Raw genomic sequence first — 23,324 nt, forward strand, 5'->3', positions numbered from 1 at the left:
GTGGTTCAGTGGTCGGAAACTAAAATGTCTCTGTGAATCTTGTCGGTCTAAAAAAAATAGACTGACGTGGCGGGGATGCTAACAATTAAAATTTCCTTAAAAGATAAGTTAGGTGAGGGAGGTAGAAATGGCTTGTAGTGTGACTCAAAATAATCACGTTTTATTCACTTTTATTGCTTTATAATTTGGGTGGTGACTTGACACACTTGTCACCACACACTTTATACAAGCTTTTGCTCGAACACATGCAAGTTTGGGTTCCATTTATCTCTTACATGTGCATCGCATGCAATTTATACGGCAATTTTAAAGAACAATAACATTTTCTTAATTTCCAATAAATTAGTGTGACATATAGTTCATTTTTTCGTTACATGAACAACCGAATGCGTATGGTTCGTTTGAAAGTGCTTTTAAAATGACTAAAAATACTTTTGATGAAATTGAGTTTAGATTCCTAAAAGTGTTTTTTTTTTTTTTTTTTTTTTTTGAAATTTTGTACTTCTTGCAAGAAACACTTAAAATATTTTTTTGACAATCCACTTGAATTTTTACTAAATATTGGTTTTAAAAAAAAATCTTCAAAATCACTTTTAATCATTTTAAAAACACTTCCAAATGAGTTCATAATCTACATACCATTTCGTTAATCTCATTCGTACACTTGAGTAGAGCTTGCTAAATTCTTGAATATATGGAAAATTTTAAGTGCTAATAGGTCGTAGAAGGCTCTTTGGAGAAGCAAATGTTTTTCCCAACTGCTTTTGTATAAGGGCTCGTTTGGATGTACTTTTAAAATGAATGAAAACGCTTTTGGAGAAAATATTTTTGGGTTTCATAAGCACTTGAAATGTTTTATACAAGAAGCACCAGTTATATGCTTATTCGAATAAGCATTTTAAGTGTTTTTCCAAGATTTTTTACTTGCATTTTTACCAAGGATTATTTCCAAAAATACTTTCACCAAAAACACTTTTAATCATTTTAAAGGTACATCAAAACGAGTTCTAAATCTCTTATTAATAAGTATTTTATTCATAGCATTATTATTTAAATAAAAAAACGTTTATAATTTTATGTGTTACTTTCTGAAGCAATTCCAAACGAGCTATTCGTCATTCACACTTTATAACACCGAATGATTCTTTCAAGACTATAACCACCTAACATGAGAGATGCTTGAATAGCCCAAAAATTTCGATGGACAGAAAGGGTGAAGGGAAAGGGAATGTCAAGAAGGAACGTAGGGGTTTGTTTTTTCTTGGGCGAATTGTTTAATGGATTTGTGTCCCTAAAAATTGAGATTGTTACTGTTACTACATTTTTGTTTCATCTTTTTAATAGAGATGAGACATATATATGTTGGTAGATCCTATTTTTATTAGAAATATGATCAAAATAATGATACAAATATGTAATAAGTGCAACATTACTCGTAAAATAAAAGTAAAATGTTTCGATTTTTTTAATTATTGAACCATAATAGGATATCAACCTTTTCCGGGACAGAGATTGGGATTCCTCCGGTTGTTGCTTTAGAATGAGGTTCCTCTCCGGATTCAATTTGTGAGGATCCCTGAGATCCTTTAATCACGTCCGTTCATCGCACATCATGCAACCAGTTTTCGTCAGGTACTGTTTATATTCAATTTTAAATAAAAAAATTATAATGATTTCTGACCGCACGATGTATGATAAACGGAAGTGATTGGAATATCTCCGAGATCCTCACAAACACAAAGAGGATTCTCATTCTTAGCTTGGGGATCCTCACTAAGGTCATCTCCAACTGAAAGGGTCAAGAAGGTCAGAGTCCTGAAAATAGTCTGAAAGCCGTTTCTAACCGAGGATCAGGCCAAATGGCTCGTGGGCCCTACTAGACAAAAAATGGCCAAAGGGCCAACCGGCTGGCCCAAAGGAACCAGCCAGCCTTGGCCAGGCCACAATTTCAAACACAACGGCTAGTTGACGTCAATTACCGTTGAATTTGAAAAAAAAAATTTAGGCCAAATTTTAAAAAAAAAATTTTAAAAAGATTCTTATTTTTTCCTATAAATACGTAAGTTATTCCTACACCATATTTTTCACTATTCATACACCATTTCAATTCTCATATTTTCTTACCTATTCCAATAATATTTCTTTCAATTTTTTCAATAATTTTCAAATGGCCTCATCTGCAATGAAAGGTAGGACTTGGATCCGAAAAAAAGATGAAGCTTTTTGCATGACTTATAGATGGGTCTAGGAAGATAATGTAAGAGGGAGTTCTTAAACAAGTGAACGTGTTTGAACTTGTGTGTCAAAAAAATACTATAAGTTATACCAACACACCACTCCACTGAATACCTGAAACATGGAGGAAACATCTTCATCATTGAATTATGAAAGCGGCGCCACATTCGTTGGTTTAGACCATACACACCTGCGATTGGACAATGCACGTGGGCCCACACTCGCTTTGTATCCCAATTTCTACTCCTTTGGTACCCCCTACCTCCTTCAACCTTTCCCCCAACACGTGACCTGCCCTCCTTTACCAAAAACAATACCTTTCTCCCTTTAAACCCTTCTGAGCTATTATTACGGAAAAGGGCGGCAGAATAAATTAGTATCGACTTGTAATTTACATTTTTCATTTTTAGATTTATGTTTACCCATAATACTAAGTAATACAGAAAAGTCATTGTTAAACTACTTAATAATAGCCTTTTTGCACGAACTTCCGCGTGCGCGATTTTTTTTTGTATCTCGGCTCGCTACGTATGCCATAAAGCTCAATTTATTTTTCACATTTGTACTCTATTTTTCTAATCTAGAATTTTCATCAACATTTGATAATTGACTGGTATAAGATCATATCTTGGTTGTATAAGATCATATCTTGGTTGTATAAGGTATTGTCACTTATGGATTAAATTTGCTAACGATTATCACCACGAGGATTTATATCCTAAATTTTTAACCACGTAGACTATTTTCCGACTACCTTATCACCACGAGGAATATTAATTCAATTTAGCCAAAATTATAGGGTGAAAAAACCCGTTGCTGGTGTGGAAGCCAAACTTGTGGTTATGGAGAGACTGAAATGCCTCTGTGAGTCTTCTGGTCCCGGAAATGAGTGGGTAACTGTAACTTGCCACCAATTGTTTTCTTTTTTTTAAAAAAAAATTATAGGGTGAAAAAGTGGACGAAACCTTAACCCACCTACTGTTAGTGGATAACTTTGGGGAGATTTTCCAAACCATTTTTGAAAATCATATAATTTTCATGGGCATTTATGTTCAATTATTTTTCATGAAGCTTTGTGACCCCAAACCGATGACTTGGTTTTATAATAGTAGCGATGAAAGTATAAAGTATGGAGATATGTGTTGAATGCTATTTTAAATAAAAATGAAACTTAAGCTGTCTTATCGAAAAAAATAGAGACTAAATATCGGTAGACCAAATGAACATGTTCGTATTCAATGAACCATGTGATACATGTATAACACGTTTAACATGAGATTTTCACATTGGTCCAATTGCTTGCCTACTAGGGAACAAAATATGAGGATATTTTTTTTTTTCAAAGGAGGATGATTCTTTTTAATTTCACTCATTTTGTTTTCGGTAAATCCATTTTACACCCCGTTTATAAGGGTTCACAACAACTTTTGTTTTTTTTGTTTTTGTTTAAAGTAACCCTTCGAATATAAATGAATGGTATAAGAACCCTTCCAAAAATATACATCTATTTCGCCATACATGTCAATTTCTACATTTTTATTAAAATATAAAATGAAAATTATCTATTTTATGTCTAAATCAGAATCACAACTTAAGTGGGTACTTAGGTAATTCTATTTTGGCACCTAATGTCACAATCCGTCCTGAATTATTTCATCATCAATGTGAAATGTCTATTCTACCGTTGGACGTTGAGGTGTGTTGTGTGTGACATGCTTTTAGAGGTGGACCAGTATGTTAAGTTTCTAAATTTTTGGGCCCAATTTGAACTAAAGGTTTTAATTGTTTTGGTTGGTTGTAAGAAAATCAGGAGCACACACATACTCCCCATCTTGTTGACTCTCTTTCTCTCTCTTTCCTCTCGGTTTTTCTTCCTCTTCCGTACAATTGTATGGTCAATTGGTGAATCAACCATTTTGTACACGGATCAAGGCGGTGAAGGTAATGAATGTGTTCTTTGCGAGCCCAGGAATTCAACCATACCATTTTTGGGACGTGAAACCTTCGAAAACCCGAGAACCAGAATTCCCGATTTAAAGTACTGTTCATGCAAACATAATTGTGAAGTTTTCAAGGAGTTTTAAGGTTAGAGGGAGCCTTAAAACACCCTCATGAAGCTCGGGGAAAAAAGTTGGAGTGATTTGGATGTTGGGAAGCGTAGTTTGACAAGTTTGAAATTTTGGCCAGATTATCGAGGTCTCCCAGGAAAGATCTCGTGAATTTCGAGGCCTAAAAGTGGTAAGGTTTTGTTCCTCTAGCCATAAGCTTCATTTTGGTTCAAATTTCATGGATTTTGGTGCAAAAATGAGTGAGATATGAAGCTTTAAAGAGTTTCATGAAACCGGCGATTGCAGCGTCACCGGCGCCGGACTTCGGCAAACCAAGGAAGAAGGAGGAGAATGTTCCGTCAAAGTTGACGGAATATTTTGATGCCATCAGGTAACTTTAACGACATATTCTAGTTTTTAACGGAATATTCCCTAACGGCGTTAACTATTCCGTCCCATGTGCCAGGCACGTGCCTGCAAGTGGGCCGCGCGTCTGGCCGTGCCTTGGCTGGTGCATGAGGATGCGTTGGGTGCTCGGAAATTTTTTCTAAAAATATGGGGATGTTCCTGAGGTTGAGTAGGTCATGGTAGTATATTCAAACTAGGGGTGGGTTGGAAAAATCGAAAATCGAAAAAAATCGGACCGAAAATCGAACCGAGCCGAAAAAAAAAGAACCGAATCTGTTGAACCGAACCGAACCGAACATCTTTAAAACGACGTCCTTTTATAATATTTTATTAATTAATAACCCTAATTCTAAAACGGCACCGTTTTATTCCTAAAATAAAACTGCAACCCGTAAGTGACCAACCCTAGCCCTCCTCCTCTCTTGGTCTCTCTCCTGTTTTCCCACTCCCCTGCCCTCCCCAGTTTGCAATCGCACTTCGCACGCAGCCTCGCAGCAGCCTCCTTCATCTGTCTCTCTCTCTCATAGCAGCATCTTCTCTTTGTCTCTCTCATTCCCCCTTGCAGCAGCCTCACCTCATATGTCCCTCTCACAGCAGCATCCTCTTTCTCTGTTTCTCTCACAGTAGCATCCTCATCTGTCTCGCGGCAGCGGCGACTTCTTACTCTCAAATCTCAATCACAGCAAAAGGTTAGTTTCACGTTTAATTTTCAGTTCTATTTATACAGTTTTAGAGATTTGATTTGTATTTTAGTGAATATATTGATTGAGTTGTAATAACAGATTAAGTATTTTTATGCTTCATAAAGTAATTGAATTGAGTTCCCACGATTGATTGTGCTTCAGATTGGGTATTTTTATGCTTCGGAATGTCACTAGGGCACATTACATTGTCTTTGCTCTATGTGGTTGCTTCTTGGAACCCCTGTAGGCTTTAGCTAAAGCTATAGATATATAACAGACATAGGTCATAAATTAAGTTAGCAAACTGTACCGTGTGGATGAGTAAGAGTTGATATGCAAACTGTACCGTGTTTATTTAGGTGTGGAAGACTTCTTGAACTTTGAAATGTTTATTTTAGGTGTGGAAAACTTGAACTTTGAAAGTTTGGACTTTGATTTGAACTTTGATGTTTATTTAACTTGGACTTTGGAAGACTTGATTATAATTGAACTTTGAATGTAATGTTTATTTTCATTATCTTTGTTAGTTTGTTTGATGATTCTATTAGAAATTTGGAATGCTTATGTTGAAATGAGACTTTGATTGACTTTGGTTTTATTTATACTCCTTTGAAAGATGTATTACAAAATGGCTGCAAGTTGTTTTCTTAGAAACTTTTTTTTTGCTGCTGAAAAAAAAATAAAAAACCGAACCGGGCCAAAACCGAACCGAATACAAACCGACAGAAAACCGAACCGAACCTACCCCTAATTCAAACACCCAATTTGAGCATTGTATGATAAGTTATTTCCTAATTTTGTGTATGTGCTTTAAATAACGTTTATTCAATGATTTCGCATATAGGTGAGACTTATCTTGAGGACGAGCGCCATCAATCGAGGCTCGGGGGCTACGACCCTTCGACATATTAGTGAGTGAGTTTTTGGTTTTCTGTATATACCTATATACTTAAGATTTTTCCCAGAAAATGAATTTGAATGATTATACGTTTTGAAATGTCATGCAAAGTATATGCCTATTTTATTTATGCATTAGTAGTTGGATATATTTATGATTGGTGCTGCAGACGCACATGTAAGTGCCAAGTAAGTTCATAAATTAAAGATATGAGATTGCTTCAGTTATGCGAGATATGATGTGATGTATTGAGAGCTCATAAATCTACACCTCGGTGTTAGTGCTCGCGCCCAAAGTTAGGGCACAATCCTTTATGTGATGTTCACCTCCCGCACCATATGCTCACCTTGGATCCATGTTAGGTGCACATGCTTATCGTACATACCACTTTAGGTGGTTCTAACTCGTAGGTGACACTCGATCATTTGCACAGTCTTCACGTGATCATAGCACTATAGCATATTTATTTTACACCTAGTCCTGTCGTACAAATCACTTTAGGTGGTTCCGATTCGTGTGCAAAATTTGATATGATTGAGATTGGTTATAAGCTATAGACTCAGTCATGCAGGTCACGTAGGTGATTTGGCTGATATGATATCTGGCATTGATACATTTTAATTGGATTACTTATAGCATTTTATTGAGATACTTTGGCATGGTATATTTCTATAGATTTTCATCTTGAGCATGAATTTTGATATAACATATATTATATTTTTCTGAGAAATTATACAGGTTTTACGGTGAAGGGTTAGAATTTTTGAGAAATGAAATGATTTTTGAAAAACCGGATGTTACTGGCCAAAACCGGAGCGGTCTTGGAACAACGTAAATCCGACCGTGAATCTGCACAAACGCTCAAGAACACGAAGAACACAAAGAACACAAGGATTTTATCGTGGTTCACCCCAAGGTTTAGGCTACGTCCACACTGATTGTATTATATTTCTCTGTTGAAGAGGGAGAGAGAGCTTGGGGGATGTGAGGAGCTTTGAGAGGGGGTGAGAGGCTTCAGAAATGGCCTCTGAGGGTGAGAATGAGCCTCCCCCTAATTGTGAGGGTGAGGGGTCCTTTTATAGAATAAGGACTCCTCACCTATTACATATTTGCCCCTTCCTTTATCACATAATTACATTTATGTCCCTTGAGTATTTGTACGAGATCTAAATACGAGGCCCTAAATATGGTATAAACAACTTTGTTTTTGCCCACTCACATTTTCAGTTTTGCGCCCCTCCAGGTTTTAAGTAGAAGTGCTTTGGTGGCTCATGGTGATTTTGACGGTGGTTCTGATAGAACATTATAAAGGTAGGATCATCCTTGGGTGTTGTATAATTAATACTTGTCCTGCTTGACTGCACTTATGATATTTATGCTCTGGTTGTGTATTTTACACTTAATCTCGCACTAGCACTTTATCTTAGCTCGTATTGCTAGTAGTTTGGTTTTTATTCACTCGTATTTCTTTATATCAATTTTGCTTCCGCACTGTGCACATGGTTACGTCACTCTCACGTGACGGTCATCACGCCTTGATTTAGGTCGGGGTGTTACCTAAGCGGCTCTAGGTAAGTAGGCCTTGGTGTCATTTCTTAATTTTTAAATGCATAGTGATTAAGTAAGGCGGTGGCCATCCTCCCAGCGCCTAAACAAGAATTTTTAAAGGAAAACTTTAGGTGCGGTCCCTAACTATGAATATTCTTTGATTGAAACCTTGTTGATTTTCAATTTTTGATCGAAGTCCCTGAAATTAATGTGATAATTTATTTCTATGTACGTTACTATATTTGTTAAATTAAAAATTTTAGTTGTTTATATAAATGAGATTTTAAATAAAAAACCATAATTTGTGGGATTAAAACTATTAAAATATAAATATACTATTGTGTGTGTGCGTGTGTATATATATATAAATGAGGGTACATTCATCAAAATTAACCAAAAAATTATGTATCAAAACATGGGTACATTCTTCAAAATCACAAAAAATAAAAGAAAAGATATTAGGCTTAATAAAATTAGTAAATTTTTCTCGATTAAACTTGACATGGATACATTTAAAAAAAAAGAGAAAAGAATGTACCCATATAAGTTTAAAAATGGATTAGAAAAAAATTGAATAGATTTTATATATAAAAAAAGGGTACATTTTACATATAACAAATTGCTATATTTAAGAATGAGTACATTTTAAGATTAAAAATTTGAAAAAAATTACATGAATGGGTACATATAATTAGCATGGGTACATTTGGCAAAATTAGAAATGGTACAAATAAATTTAAAAAAAAATATTGGTACAAATACAAATAAAACTTTAAAAAATATGGGCACAAAAATAAATTAATATATGGGTACAAATTAAAACTGAAAAGAAAATTGGTACAAATTAAAAAAGGATTGCAAATTAAAAATGGGTACAAACTAAAACTAAAAATATATGATAAAAAATTTAGTCATAAATATAAATATACTAATTTTAACATTTTAACATTAAATAAATATATTTAGAAATAAAAAAAATTATTATTGAAATAATTAATGATGTTATTAATACACAAGGACCTTGATAAAAAATTGAAAATGAATAAGATTTTAATAAATGAAGTAGCAAAAAGAAGGATGAGAACTTAATTTCTTCATTTTTAAAACATTGTGAATAATATAAGAACCTTTCCATCAAATACACACACACACACACTTCATCATAGATGTCAATTTCGAATCTAGATTCTCTTTGTGAGGATCCGTGAATCATATCTGTTCATCATACATAATGTAGTCAGAAATCATTTTAAATATAAATAGTATTTGACAAAAATTTATCACATAATGTACAATGAATGAAAACAATTTACAAATTTTCAGGATCCTCACTAAAAGGATCTGAAATGATTTTGTTGGGTCAATTTCTACATTTTACAGTGGTAAAAATATTTTAGGAGTAAAACAAAAAAATAAATAAAGAAAATGAAAAAGTAACCATGGTTTAAGAAACGGGATAAGGATTATGTGCCCTTATTGTTCCCATGCCTTCCCATACCTTCCTGTGTGTGGTCACGATTAAGCCACGTTAATATTTTATATTATTATAATTTTTTTTTATTATCTCTATAAAAAATAATATGAATTGTTAACTTAACTTAACAGTGATTACACAAAATAAGAGAGCAGAGAATCAAGAAGGGCAGACAATCATTTTCCGATGAGACGACCCCTCCTCCTACCCTCCTACATCATCCAAGCCTGCCCGTTATTAGCACGACAACGTCATTTCCCAATAAATACATTAACTTTTTCCACTCCCTAACGCCGTTACCTGCTCCTCACTCCACCCCAATCAATCGTCCCCCGACACCTGGAAACCGTACCCGACGCCGTTACTCCCCGAGCACTCAAGCACGCGAATCAGGAAACGACACCTGGGGACGGCGAAACGCGACCGTCGTTTTGTACTGTCCCCAGAGCCGCCTTAATGAAACACGTAAGCGAGCGGTCGCTGCTATGGGGGGCTTGCGTCGACCGGGGGTAGCCGGTTGGAAAGAGGAAGGTCACCGGAGACTACGGGTCATCACCTGGACTTGGTTAGAAATTGACTGCGGTTGAAAATTATTGCACGCTGTTTTGACCACCCAAGGTTTCGCCCTTTCATTTTTCAGACACACAGCGACTCATAGAGGATAGAGAAAGAGAGAGAGAGAAGAGGAGAGGAGAGAGAAAGCTCGGAGCTGCTTCCTGTATGCTGAGAGAGAGAGACAGAGAGGGAGCGAGTTGCATAGAGAGATAGAGAAGAGAGAGAGACTAACATTGACGGTCGAATCGAGAGGATTGGTTGATAATTGACGGAGCTCTGCGTCGACGGCTGAAACGAAAGGGGTTTTCGTCGAGCTGTGGACGGACGAAGAGAGAGAGAGGGTTGGAGTGGTGGAATTTGAGCTGTTTGCTTCCGTTTTGGGCTTTTGGGTTAGGGTTTTGATTGAGGTCTCAGAGATAGAGAGCGGCGGAGGCGTGGAAGTTTGTGGCGGATTGAGGACTCAGGGTTTTGGGTGCTTAGATCTCAGGGTGGGTGTGAAAGTTGAGAAACTGCAGCGGCGGAGAGCTTCAGATGAGAGATCTGTGCTGAGCTCTTTAAAGAAATGACGTCATCGGAGGTTTCGATAAAGGATAATTGCGGCAACCCGAAGGGGGAGAGCTTCTCGTCTGGCTTCAGGGACCACAACGACGCCAGGACCGTCGGCGAGGGGCAGAACGGTCATTCTACTGTTTCCGACGGGAGAGGTAAACCCCGGCCGCTTTTTGTTTCATTTCCGCCGACAGATTGTGGGTTCTCGAGTTTTCCATGTGCTGTGGTTGCTGATTGTTTTCTTTTGTTTTGATGGGTGTGTGTAGATGCTGAGACGGCGCTTTACACGGAGCTATGGCACGCCTGCGCAGGGCCGCTCGTGACTGTGCCGCGTGAACGGGAACGTGTCTTTTACTTCCCTCAGGGGCACATCGAGCAGGTCGGCTTTCAATTTCTCTACTCCACCAACCATGTTTCCGCATAACTCAAATAGTTTCAAATAGTTTCATTTTCTTCCATTTTTCGTTAGTCTTCATTTGGGGTCAATATATGTTGATTGTTTCATGGAAATTTCAGTGTTTTGTTTATTTATTTTGTATGGGGTTTATTAGCTGATACATCTGAGGTTTTGTGTTTCTGGGGTTTCGTTCATTGTATTAAATTGTCAATTGTGTTTTCTGGGTCCGAAAATAGGTTGAGGCGTCGACTAATCAGGTGGCTGATCAGCAGATGCCAATGTATAATCTTCCATCGAAGATTCTTTGCCGGGTTATAAATGTATCATTGAAGGTAGTGTGGTGGTTGATCTTATAAAGAAACTAAGAATTGTGGATTTAATTGTTTTGCTGCTTCTTTAGTACTCAAGTTATTTAGCTTTTGGAATGAGTAAATTTCTTTCTACTGAATTGTAGGCTGAACCAGACACTGATGAAGTATTTGCACAAGTCACTTTACTTCCCGAACCAAATGTAAGTTGTCGGCTTGAGGATTCTGATTTCTTGTGGGTTGGTAAAACTGATTATGGGTTGAGTTTCTGATGGTTTGATGTTCTTTTAAATTTTAGCAAGATGAGAATGCAGTGGAGAAGGAGCCTCCCCCGCCTCCACCACCACGGTTTCAAGTACATTCATTTTGCAAGACCTTAACTGCTTCTGATACAAGCACCCATGGTGGATTTTCAGTGTTAAGGCGGCATGCAGATGAATGCCTTCCACCGCTGGTTAGTTTTTATTGCTTTTAGTTTGTTGTTTTCATTTTTTCTTCATTTCTGAATTTGATTCATTGTGGCTATTTTTGGTTTGTGCTTTGGCAGGACATGTCTCGCCAACCTCCAACACAGGAGTTGGTTGCCAAAGACTTGCATGGAAGTGAATGGCGCTTTCGCCATATCTTTCGAGGTAACTTCTATTTCTTTGATACTTACCTGCTTTGCATTCCTGTGCATTTTTGGTGTTACCCAACCACTGTATTAGGACCATTGTTTCTGATGCTAGTGAAAGAAAGATTTACTACAGTTTTGGCAGTATAATTGTTTACATAATAAACATGCTGTTGGGAATGACAGGTCAACCACGGAGGCATTTGCTGCAAAGTGGTTGGAGTGTTTTCGTTAGCTCCAAGAGGCTTGTTGCAGGAGATGCATTTATATTTGTAAGGTTAGTGGGTTTCTCACAAATTGAGATCCCATAAACTTGCTGTTCACTTGTTATTTATTTATTTTTGTTCTGATATGGGACCACCATGTAACTTCCTAGGGGTGAGAATGGGGAGCTCCGTGTTGGTGTTAGACGTGCTATGAGACAGCAAGGCAGTGTACCATCTTCCGTGATATCCAGTCACAGTATGCATCTTGGTGTCCTCGCAACTGCATGGCATGCCATTTTAACAGGAACCATGTTCACTGTGTACTACAAGCCAAGGTGTGGTCTATTTTTATTATTTGTATATCTCAGCAATTAGTTTAGAGGTTTCAAATTTACTGTGAAAGTTGTGTTTTATTTTGTTTGTAGTATTTGATCTTAATGTTTAGTTCGATTTTGTTTCTGAAGTACTGTTTCAATTGTTTGTTTACAGGACAAGTCCTGCTGAGTTCATTGTTCCATTTGATCAATACATGGAGTCTGTTAAAAACAACTATTCTATAGGCATGCGGTTTAAGATGAGGTTTGAAGGTGAAGAAGCTCCAGAGCAGAAGTATGTTTGATGGATGCTGAATGCTGAATGCTGAATGCTGAATGCCTCCTTTCTGTTTATATTAATTACCTGAAAGTGCACTGAGTTTATCTTGTCGTAGGTTTAGTGTAATGAGTTTATCTTGTTGTAGGTTTACTGGCACCATTATTGGAACAGAAGATGCTGACACCAAAAGGTGGCGAGATTCCAAATGGAGATGCCTTAAGGTAAGGAGAATTTCTTAGGCCACCAATTTAGACTCTTTTTTTTTTGGGTAAGCTAAAACAAACATTCTTATGTTTCTTAAAGGTGAGATGGGATGAAACCTCTACTATTTCCCGTCCAGAGAGAGTTTCACCTTGGAAAATAGAGCCTGCCCTTGCTCCTCCTGCACTGAATCCACTTCCAATGCCCAGGCCGAAAAGACCTCGAACACACATGGTGCTGTCATCTCCAGATTCCTCTGTCCTCAGTAGGGAAGGTACAGTCTAATTGACATTGTAATCTTTTTAGATACCTTAAATTCTTTTATGCAGAACATTTTTTCCTATCTTTCTACTAAAAAGTAATAATATATTCTTCTTCTGTTACTTTAGTTGGATCATCAAAAGTAAATGTTGACCCTGCGATGCCTGGTGGGTTTTCAAGGGTCTTGCAAGGTCAAGAGTTCCCGACCTTGAGAGGCAATTTTGCGGAGAGCCAGTCTGATACTGCTGAGAAATCTGTTGCATGGCCACCGTCGATAGACGAAGAGAAGATTGATGTAGTATCTGCTTCAAGAAGATATGGTTCAGAGAATTGGATGTCCTCAGGGAGGCATGAACCAACTTACACAGATCTGCTGTCAGGCTTTGGGAATAATGTTGATACCTCACATGGAATCTGTCCCCCTTTTGTCGATCAAGGGGTAGCATCTGCTAATTCAATGCGAAAGCATTCACTGGATCAGGAAGGGAAATATAACTCGCGTTCGTGGTCCATGTTACCATCATCCCTGTCTCTTAGCTTGGACTCTAATCAGAAAGGTCCTCTTGGAAATATGTCGCATCAAGCACAAGGGAATTCTAGATATGGTGGTTTTGGTGACTATTCTGTTGTGAATGGGCATAGAATTGAGCTCCCTCATGGAAATTGGATGATGCCTCCACCACCTCCATCACCTTTTGAGAATCCGGGGAATGCAAGGGACATCATGCCGAGACCACAGATGTTACTAGACAAACATGAAGCTGTGAACCCTAAAGATGGAAACTGCAAGCTTTTTGGCATTCCCCTGATAACACCAGATCCTGCATTGTTACACAGAAATATGATGAATGAGTCACCTCGTAATAACCAAGCTCATACTTTTGAGTCTGACCTGAATTCTGAAAAATCAAGGGGCTTAAAATCAACAGATAATCTCGTGGCTGTCAGCGAGCCAGCTTTGCAAACTTCTCAGCAACATATCAGAGATGTTCAGGGTAAATCACAGGGTGGTTCAACTAGGAGTTGTACTAAGGTATGTATCTCCTTCCCGACTATTTTGTTAGGCTTTATTTGGAGCTCTGTTGATAATACGAAAGCCTATCAAAAGCTGAACTTAATAAATTGCTGTTGGCTCCAGGTTCACAAGCAGGGTATTGCACTAGGTAGGTCTGTCGATCTTACCAAGTTCAACAACTACAAGGAGCTGATAGCTGAATTGGACATGTTGTTTGAGTTTGGTGGTGAGCTGATGTCTCCGAAAAAGAATTGGATGATCGTTTATACTGATGATGAAGGTGATATGATGCTTGTTGGAGACGATCCTTGGCAGTAAGTATTTATCTTTTATCAATCTGCAGGATTAGTCATTTATTGCCTTCAAGTTGAGTAAAGAGAGATGTTTTATATAAATTTGTGACTGAGAGGTTTACTAAGTAGCGGTTTTATATGCTTGGTTCAGGGAATTTTGTGGCATTGTCCGGAAGATTTTCATCTACACCAGAGAGGAAGTCCAAAAGATGAACCCTGGGACTTTGAATGCACAGGGGGAGGATAATCTGTCATCGGGTGCGGAGGGTGTGGATGCAAGAGATGGGAAGTCTCAACCACGTCCATCTGCATCTACTGCTGAGAAGTGTTAAGCCTGGTTCTCGAGATTTGTAGGTATATGACTAGGTATATAATTATCCTTGGATCATATGTTCTTTTTGTTGTCCATTTTACGTCCCTTTTGGCCATTTCCATCATGCATCTTACTTAAGACGTGTAGAGTTTTGGGGGCGAGATGATAGTCATGGTGTTCTTGTGAGGGTCCCTACTATAAGCTATTCGGATATATGAAGTAACGGAGTTGGATGTGAGCCATTTCACTATTGGACTTTCAAATTCGGCTGACGAGAGTCCCATATAGATGGCGAATGTGATAGATCCAGTTTTGGACATATTTCTGGAGTTAGTTTATTTGGAAGCTATCTGGTTATAATATAGATATAGATAAATATGTATACCCTTTTGATTCGAGCAAGTTGACGTGGGACTTGCTTTTTGTCAAACAATTCCACCTTGTACATAGGCTGCTTCGACCTCTTTTTCCCGTCCTTGTAATGTAAGTTTACAGATTATCTGATGTTATGATGTTTTTCGGTCAAGGAAATTACTTAGTGCATTCAGTTTTGTTGGTTTATGTTGTAAAACATTGAGCATGTCTAGCAGGCATTTCGTTAAAAGTTGAAATCCTGCGGAATGTGTTCTGTTTTGTAAAGATTTGGCTATTTTTACAAGCAGCACGACTGTAGTTTGCAAGTAACCAATGGATTTCGTGGCTAAATGAGTCGCGTTCTCTTTTTTCTTCATCCGCACTTTTCTTTTTCCTACCATGTGCTTGAATAATTCAAAGGAGAATCGAGGGATAAAAACAAAGGAAAATTGACTAAAAGTTCTCAAAAACTTTAGTTTTAATCAAAATAACAAAATAGTATTGTAAGTGAATATAATCATGAGTGATTTTTTTTACACCAAAAGTGTCCTTAACGTTAAAAGTGAATAATACTAGGAAAGTTTTATTAAGACTTCTTAAAAACAATAAGAGGAGTGCCGAAGGAGAAATGAGAGGCTTCATTTGGTTGCAAGTCCCTTCGCATATAGCGCATAAAGGTTGAGCTCTGGGGTGTGTTTTCTTCTTCAAAATGCGGAATTGAAGTGTTCTCTGTTGTGGTGTGGAGTTTTGAGATGCTTATCTGTTCCGTTATGTAATGTCTATGGTTTCGTGCGGTTTCTTTTACCAAAACTAAAGAATTTCATGGTGTAAAGCAACCTCTCTTTGACAATGCTATTCAAAACCAAGCAAGCTTTATTGAATCTGTCAATTTTACGTAATTAATGTGTGTTTAATTGACTCTTTTGATGTTAATCTTTGAATATTTTCCTAAATTACAGAGTCCCAGTATTATGGTTTTCTTCCCTGTCCCTCCTGGATTAGGGTTTGCCTTTCTTTTTCCCCCAAAAATTGAACTTTTGTTTCCACCCAACTTTTCTCTTTTGGCCAATTTTTACACCTCAAACTTGAAGAAAAACTGTCACACAACACATTGTTGTCGCTTGCCACCCACTACATTGCCATAATTTCCCCAATCCTCCCAACTTGTTCAAGTTTGACTCGGATGCTAAAAAATGGATTGTCTACTGTTTGAATGGCATCAATAGCACTGTGTTGTATACCATCAGATGAATTTGATTTTTGAGATCCGTAAAGGAGATAAATTAAATCGAACTCATTTGATGACAGATAATGAAGTCAGTGTTAAGAAAAAATGAATTCTTCTAGCGTACGAAACGTAACTAAAGATGTAATGCCGGGAGCTGGATAAGATATTTTTTCATAGCAAGACAAATATGTTAATTCGACCTTTTCCCATTGGACCCGTTTTCGTATAAAAAGTCAAGAAATTACCAACTAGCGAGAAAAAAGATCTTAAGAAAGAAGAATAGTCGCTGCGCAGTTCTTCGTGACCAAGCATATCACCTAGGATAATGGCAAAAATAAGGTAAGAAAAGATAAAAGGCAAAGACATACGGATTCGGATACAACGGGGAAATACTAGTCGTATATACTATGCTATGACTATTCACAATGACACATGACCAAGGAAAAAGCATATTCCAAGCAGAAACATCTCCCACCTCACAACCTCTTGATATTATTTGTTGGGTTGGGACCATTTTTGGGTCTCATTGCTTTCATGGTCACCTTTATATTCAACCACATTACGTCACCACCAAGCAAGCTCTGGACTGGACGAAGCCCATTTCTTCAATTTTCTTTTAAGCCCAATCTTACTAATGTTCTTTTTCAAGCCCAATTATTTCTTTTACAAGCCCATTTATATTATGGATCATTATTTGGGTACGCGGGTACGAATATAGTGGTGCCGGGTACCCGAGGTAGGCTTGTGCGCGGAACCTTTTGACATTGTTTTTTTTTTTTTTTTTTTTTTTTTTTTTGAAAGATTGGATAAAATCAACACTAGGGCAAAAGCCAACAGAACAAAGAAAGCCCACCAAAAGGGCAAACATAGCAAAACAAAGAAAAAGGTCGTGAGAGGGATAACAGAGAAAAGACGCTGCTACAAAGGCAAAATGACAACCCAACACACACCCACAAAAACAAAAAACAATTACAGAGGGCAAGGAAGCCCATCCTTGTTGAGAATGTGAATCAATGAAGATAGGGGTCTTTTGACCCAAGTGGTGCCGCACATCTCCATGTTTTTCCTCGACACCAGATGGTTCGCCGACTGATTGGCCGATCTTGGAACCCAAGACCAGCGACAACCCTGAAAAGAGTTCCCCAAACTCAAAATAGCATCTAAGATTGGAAACACTTGCCAACTGCCTTTAGAAATATCACCCTGTAAGGAAACGATCATCTCAAGCGATTTAGATTCTGCCTCAACCCACCTAAAACCCAGCTCCGCTGCTAGTTCACAACCTCTAAGCATTGCCATTGCCTCCGCAAACACCACTGATCTAGCCACAAGAGAAAGCTTATGAGCTGCCAAGAAAAGACCATCATGATCCCGCAACACCACAGCCACAGTAGCCCTACCATCCAGCTGGAACCAACTAGCATCCACATTAAGTTAAATGACCTTTTGACATTGTTTAGCACACAAACTTGGAAGTGTTTCGATCATAAAAGCCTTTTTAGCTAAGTACATATTATATCCTTCGAGTTATGAGCGATTTTTAAAACGGATACAAGATTTTGGAATTGTACCAATTTATGTCGTTTAATAGTTTGATTATGTAATTTTTTATTAAATTATTGCTCTGAAAAAGCGTGGATTCTATTTTTGAATTGACATGGAAGCTACACTTGCACCATGAACAAAACTAGTTATTGTGGAACTTTTACTTTTCCTTAATCAAATCCATGTATCAAAACCACAACCAATCACATAGATTAATCCAACCGGTGCTAGTGTGGCTTCTACACGATCTAAAAATAGGTCAAATATCTCACACGTTATCAGTTTAATAGAGAATCATATGGTCAAATAGTTAAAAAGCGTAATTGATGCTATATCAAAATTTCATCATGCCAAATATGAGAAACTTCAAAATTTGTGTCGCATTTTAAAATCACACAAAACATGATGTTGTAAAATGTATTTTTCATTGTCAAACTCTTTAGTTTTAATAAAAAAAAAAAAAGACATTTTATCTAATAAAAGGCTTATGAGCAACGTGTTTGTTTTCTTTATAGAAGCAATCCTTAAAAAAGCTTGTAGAAAACCATTCACCACAAAGAGAGATTTTTTGGTGTACAGCGAGCACGTCCCATTACATCAACTGTAATTTTGGTTGGAAACTAAAATGAAAAAATATTTTTCAACTCGTTGTATTATGACACTTGTTATACCAAGCCGTGTTCTTGGCACACAAAACATTTCTCCATGGTCAGATAATAGCACAATTATTGTAAAAGGGATAAATTTTATGGGGTAATTCCGGTCACAAAATTATCTAATAACAAGGAAAAGAAAGCTGAGAATAAATTTTTTTTCTTCAGTAAATCCAGTTCTGATCGAGCTGAATTTGCCGATGGTACAAAGCAAACCTACAACTACAAAGTTTATGTTCCTTCAAAATCTGCTAATTAAGAAGTTGGTTGAACGACACAATTGAGCTATCAGCTATGGCAAGACACATACAAATTGCACGACTCCTGGATTAGGGTTTGCCTTTCTTTTTCCCCCAAAAATTGAACTTTTGTTTCCACCCAACTTTTCTCTTTTGGCCAATTTTTACACCTCAAACTTGAAGAAAAACTGTCACACAACACATTGTTGTCGCTTGCCACCCACTACATTGCCATAATTCCCCAATCCTCCCAACTTGTTAAAGTTTGACTCGGATGCTAAAAAATGGATTGTCTAATGTTTGAATGACATCAATAGCATTGTGTTGTATACCATCGATGAATTTGATTTTTGAGATTCGTAAAAGAGATAAATTAAATCGAACTCATCTGATGACAGATAATGAAATCGGTGTTAAGAAAAAATGAATTCTTCTAACGTACGAAACGTAACTAAAGATGTAATGCCGGGAGCTGAATAAGACATTTTTTTCATAGCAAGACAAAAATGTTAATTCTACCTTTTCCCATTGGACCAGTTTTTGTATAAAAAGTCAAGAAATTACCAACTATCGAGAATAAAGATCTTAAGAAAGAATAGTCTCCGCGGAGTTCTTCATGACCAAGCATATCACCTAGGATAATGGCAAAAATAAGGTAAGAAAAGATAAGAGGCAAAGACATACGGATACGGATACGGAGAAATACTAGTCGTATATACTATGCTATGACTATTCACAATGACACATGACCAAGGAAAAAGCATATTCCAAACAGAAACATCTCCCACCTCACAACCTCTTGATATTATTTGTTCGGTTGGGACCATTTTTGGGTCTCATTGCTTTCATGGTCACCTTTATATTCAACCACATTACGTCACCACCAATCAAGCTCTGGACTGGACGAAGCCCATTTCTTCAATTTTCTTTTAAGCCCAATCTTAGAAATATTCTTTTTCAAGCCCAATTATTTCTTTTTGAAGCCCAATTATTTCCTTTCAAGCCCATTTATATTATGGATCAGTATATGGGTACGGGTACGAATATAGTGGTGCCGGGTACCCGAGATAGGCTCGTGCGCGGAACATTTTGACATTGTTTAATACAGAAACTTGGAAGTGTTTTTATCATAAGAGCCTTTTTAGCTAAGTACATATTATATCCTTCGAGTTAGGAGCGATTTTTAAAACGGATACAAGATTTTGGAATTGTACCAATTTATGTCGTTTAATAGTTTGATTATGTAATTTTTTTATTAAATTATTGCTCTGAAAAGCGTGGATTCTATTTTTGAATTGATGTGGAAACCACATTTGCACCATGAACAAAACTAGTTATCGTGGAACTTTTACTTTTCCTTAATCAAATCCATGTATCAAAACCACAACCAATCACGTAGATTAATCTGACCGGTGCTAGTGTGGCTTCTACATGATCTAAAAATAGGTCAAATATCTCACACGTCATCAGTTTAATAGAGAATCATATGGTCAAATAGTTAAAAAGCGTAATTGATGCTATATCAAAATTTCATCATGCCAAATATGAGAAGCTTCAAAATTTCTGTCGCATTTTCAAATCACACAAAACATGATGTTATAAAATGTATTTTTCATTGTCAAACTCTTTAGTTTTAATAAAAAAAATAGACATTTTATCTAATAAAAACGCTTATGAGTAATGTGTTTGTTTTCTTTATAGAAGCAATGATACATCACGACCCGAAATGTCTACTAAGACTCCGAATCGAGCTGTGTTGGCCGACACCCGGAAGGTGACGAAGCCATAGAATGTGATGATGTGGAAGATTGTGAATAAATTTAAATATAAGAGTGACTAAATACCAAAGTGCACCGGTGAGCGGGAATGAACCCACTTTACACGTGATGTTAGAGCATAAGCAAGTACAGAAGAGTGAATTAAGAATCGTACCCTCGAAATAATCTCCAATACTAAGAATCGCCACGAATCTTCAACGATAAGAAAGCTCAGCTAATAAAACCTAGAGGGTGAAGACAAGATAAAGGTGAGTGGCCCAGTAAGTAAAGTTTTAATAGAAACCATGTAAAACATTATAACCCCTCACTTCAAAACCTGTAGAGTTTCCAGAAAATTCATAATATACCACAACACAACATTTCATCAATAATATCAAATAATCATGCGATTAATAATTCATACTAGTACGCAAGTCGAAGTCACCTAGGGTGACCTGTACAACTTACCCATATCTCATCACATATACCAGTTCATAACATATTCATTACATATGCTAGCTCATCACATACTCATCACATATGCTAGCTCCTCTCTTATTCGTTACATATGCTAGCTCATCACATACTTATCACATAGGTTAGCTCGTCTCTTATTCATTACATATGCTAGCTCGTCTCTTATTCATTACATATGCTAACTCATCACATATTCATCACATAGGTTAGTTCATCTCTTATTTATTACATATGCTAGCTCATCACATACTCATCACATAAGCTAGCTCGTCTATTATGCATTACATATGCTAGCTCATCACATATTCATCACACATCTCATCAATCGTGGCTAGCATATAAGTCGGAGTCACCTCTAGTGACCTATACGACTGTATTCATATTTCATTAATCATTGCTAGCACATAAACCGGAGTCACCTCTAGTGACCTATACGGCACTACGCCTGCACACGAGTCGGAACCATAGTAGTGGTATGTACGACATGACTGGGTGTAAATGTATACGCTCAAGTGCTATGATCACGTGAAGAGTCACCTACGAGTCGGAACCACTTATAGTGGTATGTGCGACAAGCATGTGCACCTACCTTGAATTCAAGGTGAGCGTATGGTGCGGGAGGTGAACATTACGTGAAGAACTGTGCCTTGGCCACAGGAGGGAACACTAACACCAGGGTGCAGGTTTATGATCTTTGAATGCTTACAACATGTATAACTCAAAAGCAACATGTACAACAATGCCGGAGTTGCCTACTATTACAACATGTACGACAATATCGGAGTTGCTTTAAACATAAATGTACTCATATCATAACCCCATCAATTCAACTAATACTGTATACTTACTTGAACTTACTTAAACTTATCTGAACTTACCTAAACTTACCTGTGTATCCTGCGTTCACCTTTGCACTTTAGAGCGTTCACAATAATTATGTGCAAGAAATATACGTATGGATATGCCATGATGAAATCTAAAATAAAAACATTTCATAGTATTTCCAATTATATAATATGGTGTTCTAACTATTAATCACCAAAACATAAAGTTAAAACGCACATTTATCACCAATATCCCTCACATTGCTCAATTCCTTAAACAAGGCTATTGTCTCGATTATATAATCTCATTTCTTATATGGCTGCATCTAACGTCTCGTTAGACTGCCTAGGTACCCTAAACAGGGATCAAGTCATTCGTAGTTCGCAATAATCATTTATTATACGCATATGGATATATCACGATGAAATCTAAACTCAACCATCTCATAGTATTTTATAACATATAAATATATATATGTCATGGCATAAATTTCTCAGTTTTATTTAAAAGCATTTATAGAATTATCAATCATGAAAAATATGATAAGCAAGGAAAGGAAAGATCCACTCACCTGGAGTCCGCGCTACAACTTCCTAGCACAAACATCGAGGCATCACAAACGATCGACGCATGTGACCAATTATCAAACCATATCTCAGAATTCTCGTTGATACAATACATAACTTACATCGCACATAAGTCTACGTAATTCGGTCCAGAAGATCTACAAATCAAATATCTGATTCGTAACTTCCAAGGATCCACATTAAGCTTCTAAAATAATATACTAAAGTTTTGGAATGATCAAACAGTCGGATCTCCGCCAATTGCCAAAACCAAGTGGCGGTTAACATTTTATTTTACGAACTTACAAATCCAATTCGAGAAGATCTGTACGTCGGATTCCCAATCTGTGAGTTCCCATATTCCTCAAATATTATGAATAATAACCTATTAAAGTTTGATGGCAATCCAACTGTTAGATCATCGATTCATTTAATGGCCTATTAACGTATCTTGGAGAATTTTGGTTCTAACGATCAATCTACATCATTCAATTCTCCAAACTGAATTCAAGGCATCAAATATAGCCTAAAAATAGCATTGCGCCGGAAAAATCAGCTATCTCTAAAAATTACCAAAATTTGCATATTTGAAGATCTCAATGATTATAACAACTTTCATACCTGTGACCAAGGCCAACTTGGCCTGGAAAGGCTCCAATTTCATCAAAACCCGCTAAAACCCAAGAAATGGGTGTTCTTGATTCGTCCCCAATTCGACTCCGACGTTCCAACCAATGATTGGGCGTTGTTTTAGGCCTCAAGGGAAGTCTATGGGTGGTGACAATTGGAAGAAATTGCTTCAGAAATGAGAGAATTGACACAAAACCCGTCGGTGTCACCATCGCAAAAAGTCACGGATTTCACCCAATTTCCATCGAATCTTGATAGAAGAATGAAGGGGAAGATGTATGGTGATGATTGCAGGTGGAAATGGGGAGAAATTCGCCTGAAAAACGGCTCGAAAAAGTCGGAATTCCATCGGTTTCGAAACCGGGTTGGGTGCGGGTTCAAGGTATCCGGCCGATCCTCTCATTTTCTTTCTCCCTCCTTTCCCTTCTTTCCTTCTTTTGGTTGGTCACTC

The 23,324-nt window shown here is 37.2% G+C and overlaps 1 protein-coding gene and 1 long non-coding RNA gene across 3 annotated transcripts; both read left to right on the forward strand.

Annotated features, from left to right (window-relative positions):
• Positions 1–5,118: 5,118 nt before the first annotated feature.
• On the forward strand, positions 5,119–7,449 carry LOC126625987 (uncharacterized). 2 transcript variants are annotated; one of them, XR_007624553.1, is made up of 3 exons: positions 5,119–5,380; positions 6,219–6,289; positions 7,011–7,449. It is a non-coding gene; the product is annotated as an uncharacterized LOC126625987 (long non-coding RNA). The 2 variants fall into 2 exon arrangements; XR_007624552.1 differs by having other exon boundaries at positions 6,219–6,285.
• A 2,439-nt stretch (positions 7,450–9,888) lies between these two features.
• On the forward strand, positions 9,889–15,304 carry LOC126625986 (auxin response factor 2B-like). Its single transcript, XM_050295126.1, has 14 exons — positions 9,889–10,553; positions 10,665–10,777; positions 11,032–11,127; positions 11,250–11,306; positions 11,402–11,557; positions 11,651–11,735; positions 11,903–11,993; positions 12,093–12,257; positions 12,412–12,531; positions 12,662–12,737; positions 12,820–12,991; positions 13,107–14,011; positions 14,117–14,307; positions 14,438–15,304. Exons 1-14 carry the CDS (start codon positions 10,412–10,414, stop codon positions 14,616–14,618), a joined length of 2,550 nt encoding a protein of 849 aa, XP_050151083.1. The 5' UTR covers positions 9,889–10,411; the 3' UTR covers positions 14,619–15,304.
• Positions 15,305–23,324: the final 8,020 nt, after the last annotated feature.

This window comes from Malus sylvestris, chromosome 6 (genome assembly GCF_916048215.2).
Source record: "Malus sylvestris chromosome 6, drMalSylv7.2, whole genome shotgun sequence".
In the NCBI taxonomy this organism is placed as follows: domain Eukaryota; kingdom Viridiplantae; phylum Streptophyta; class Magnoliopsida; order Rosales; family Rosaceae; genus Malus; species Malus sylvestris.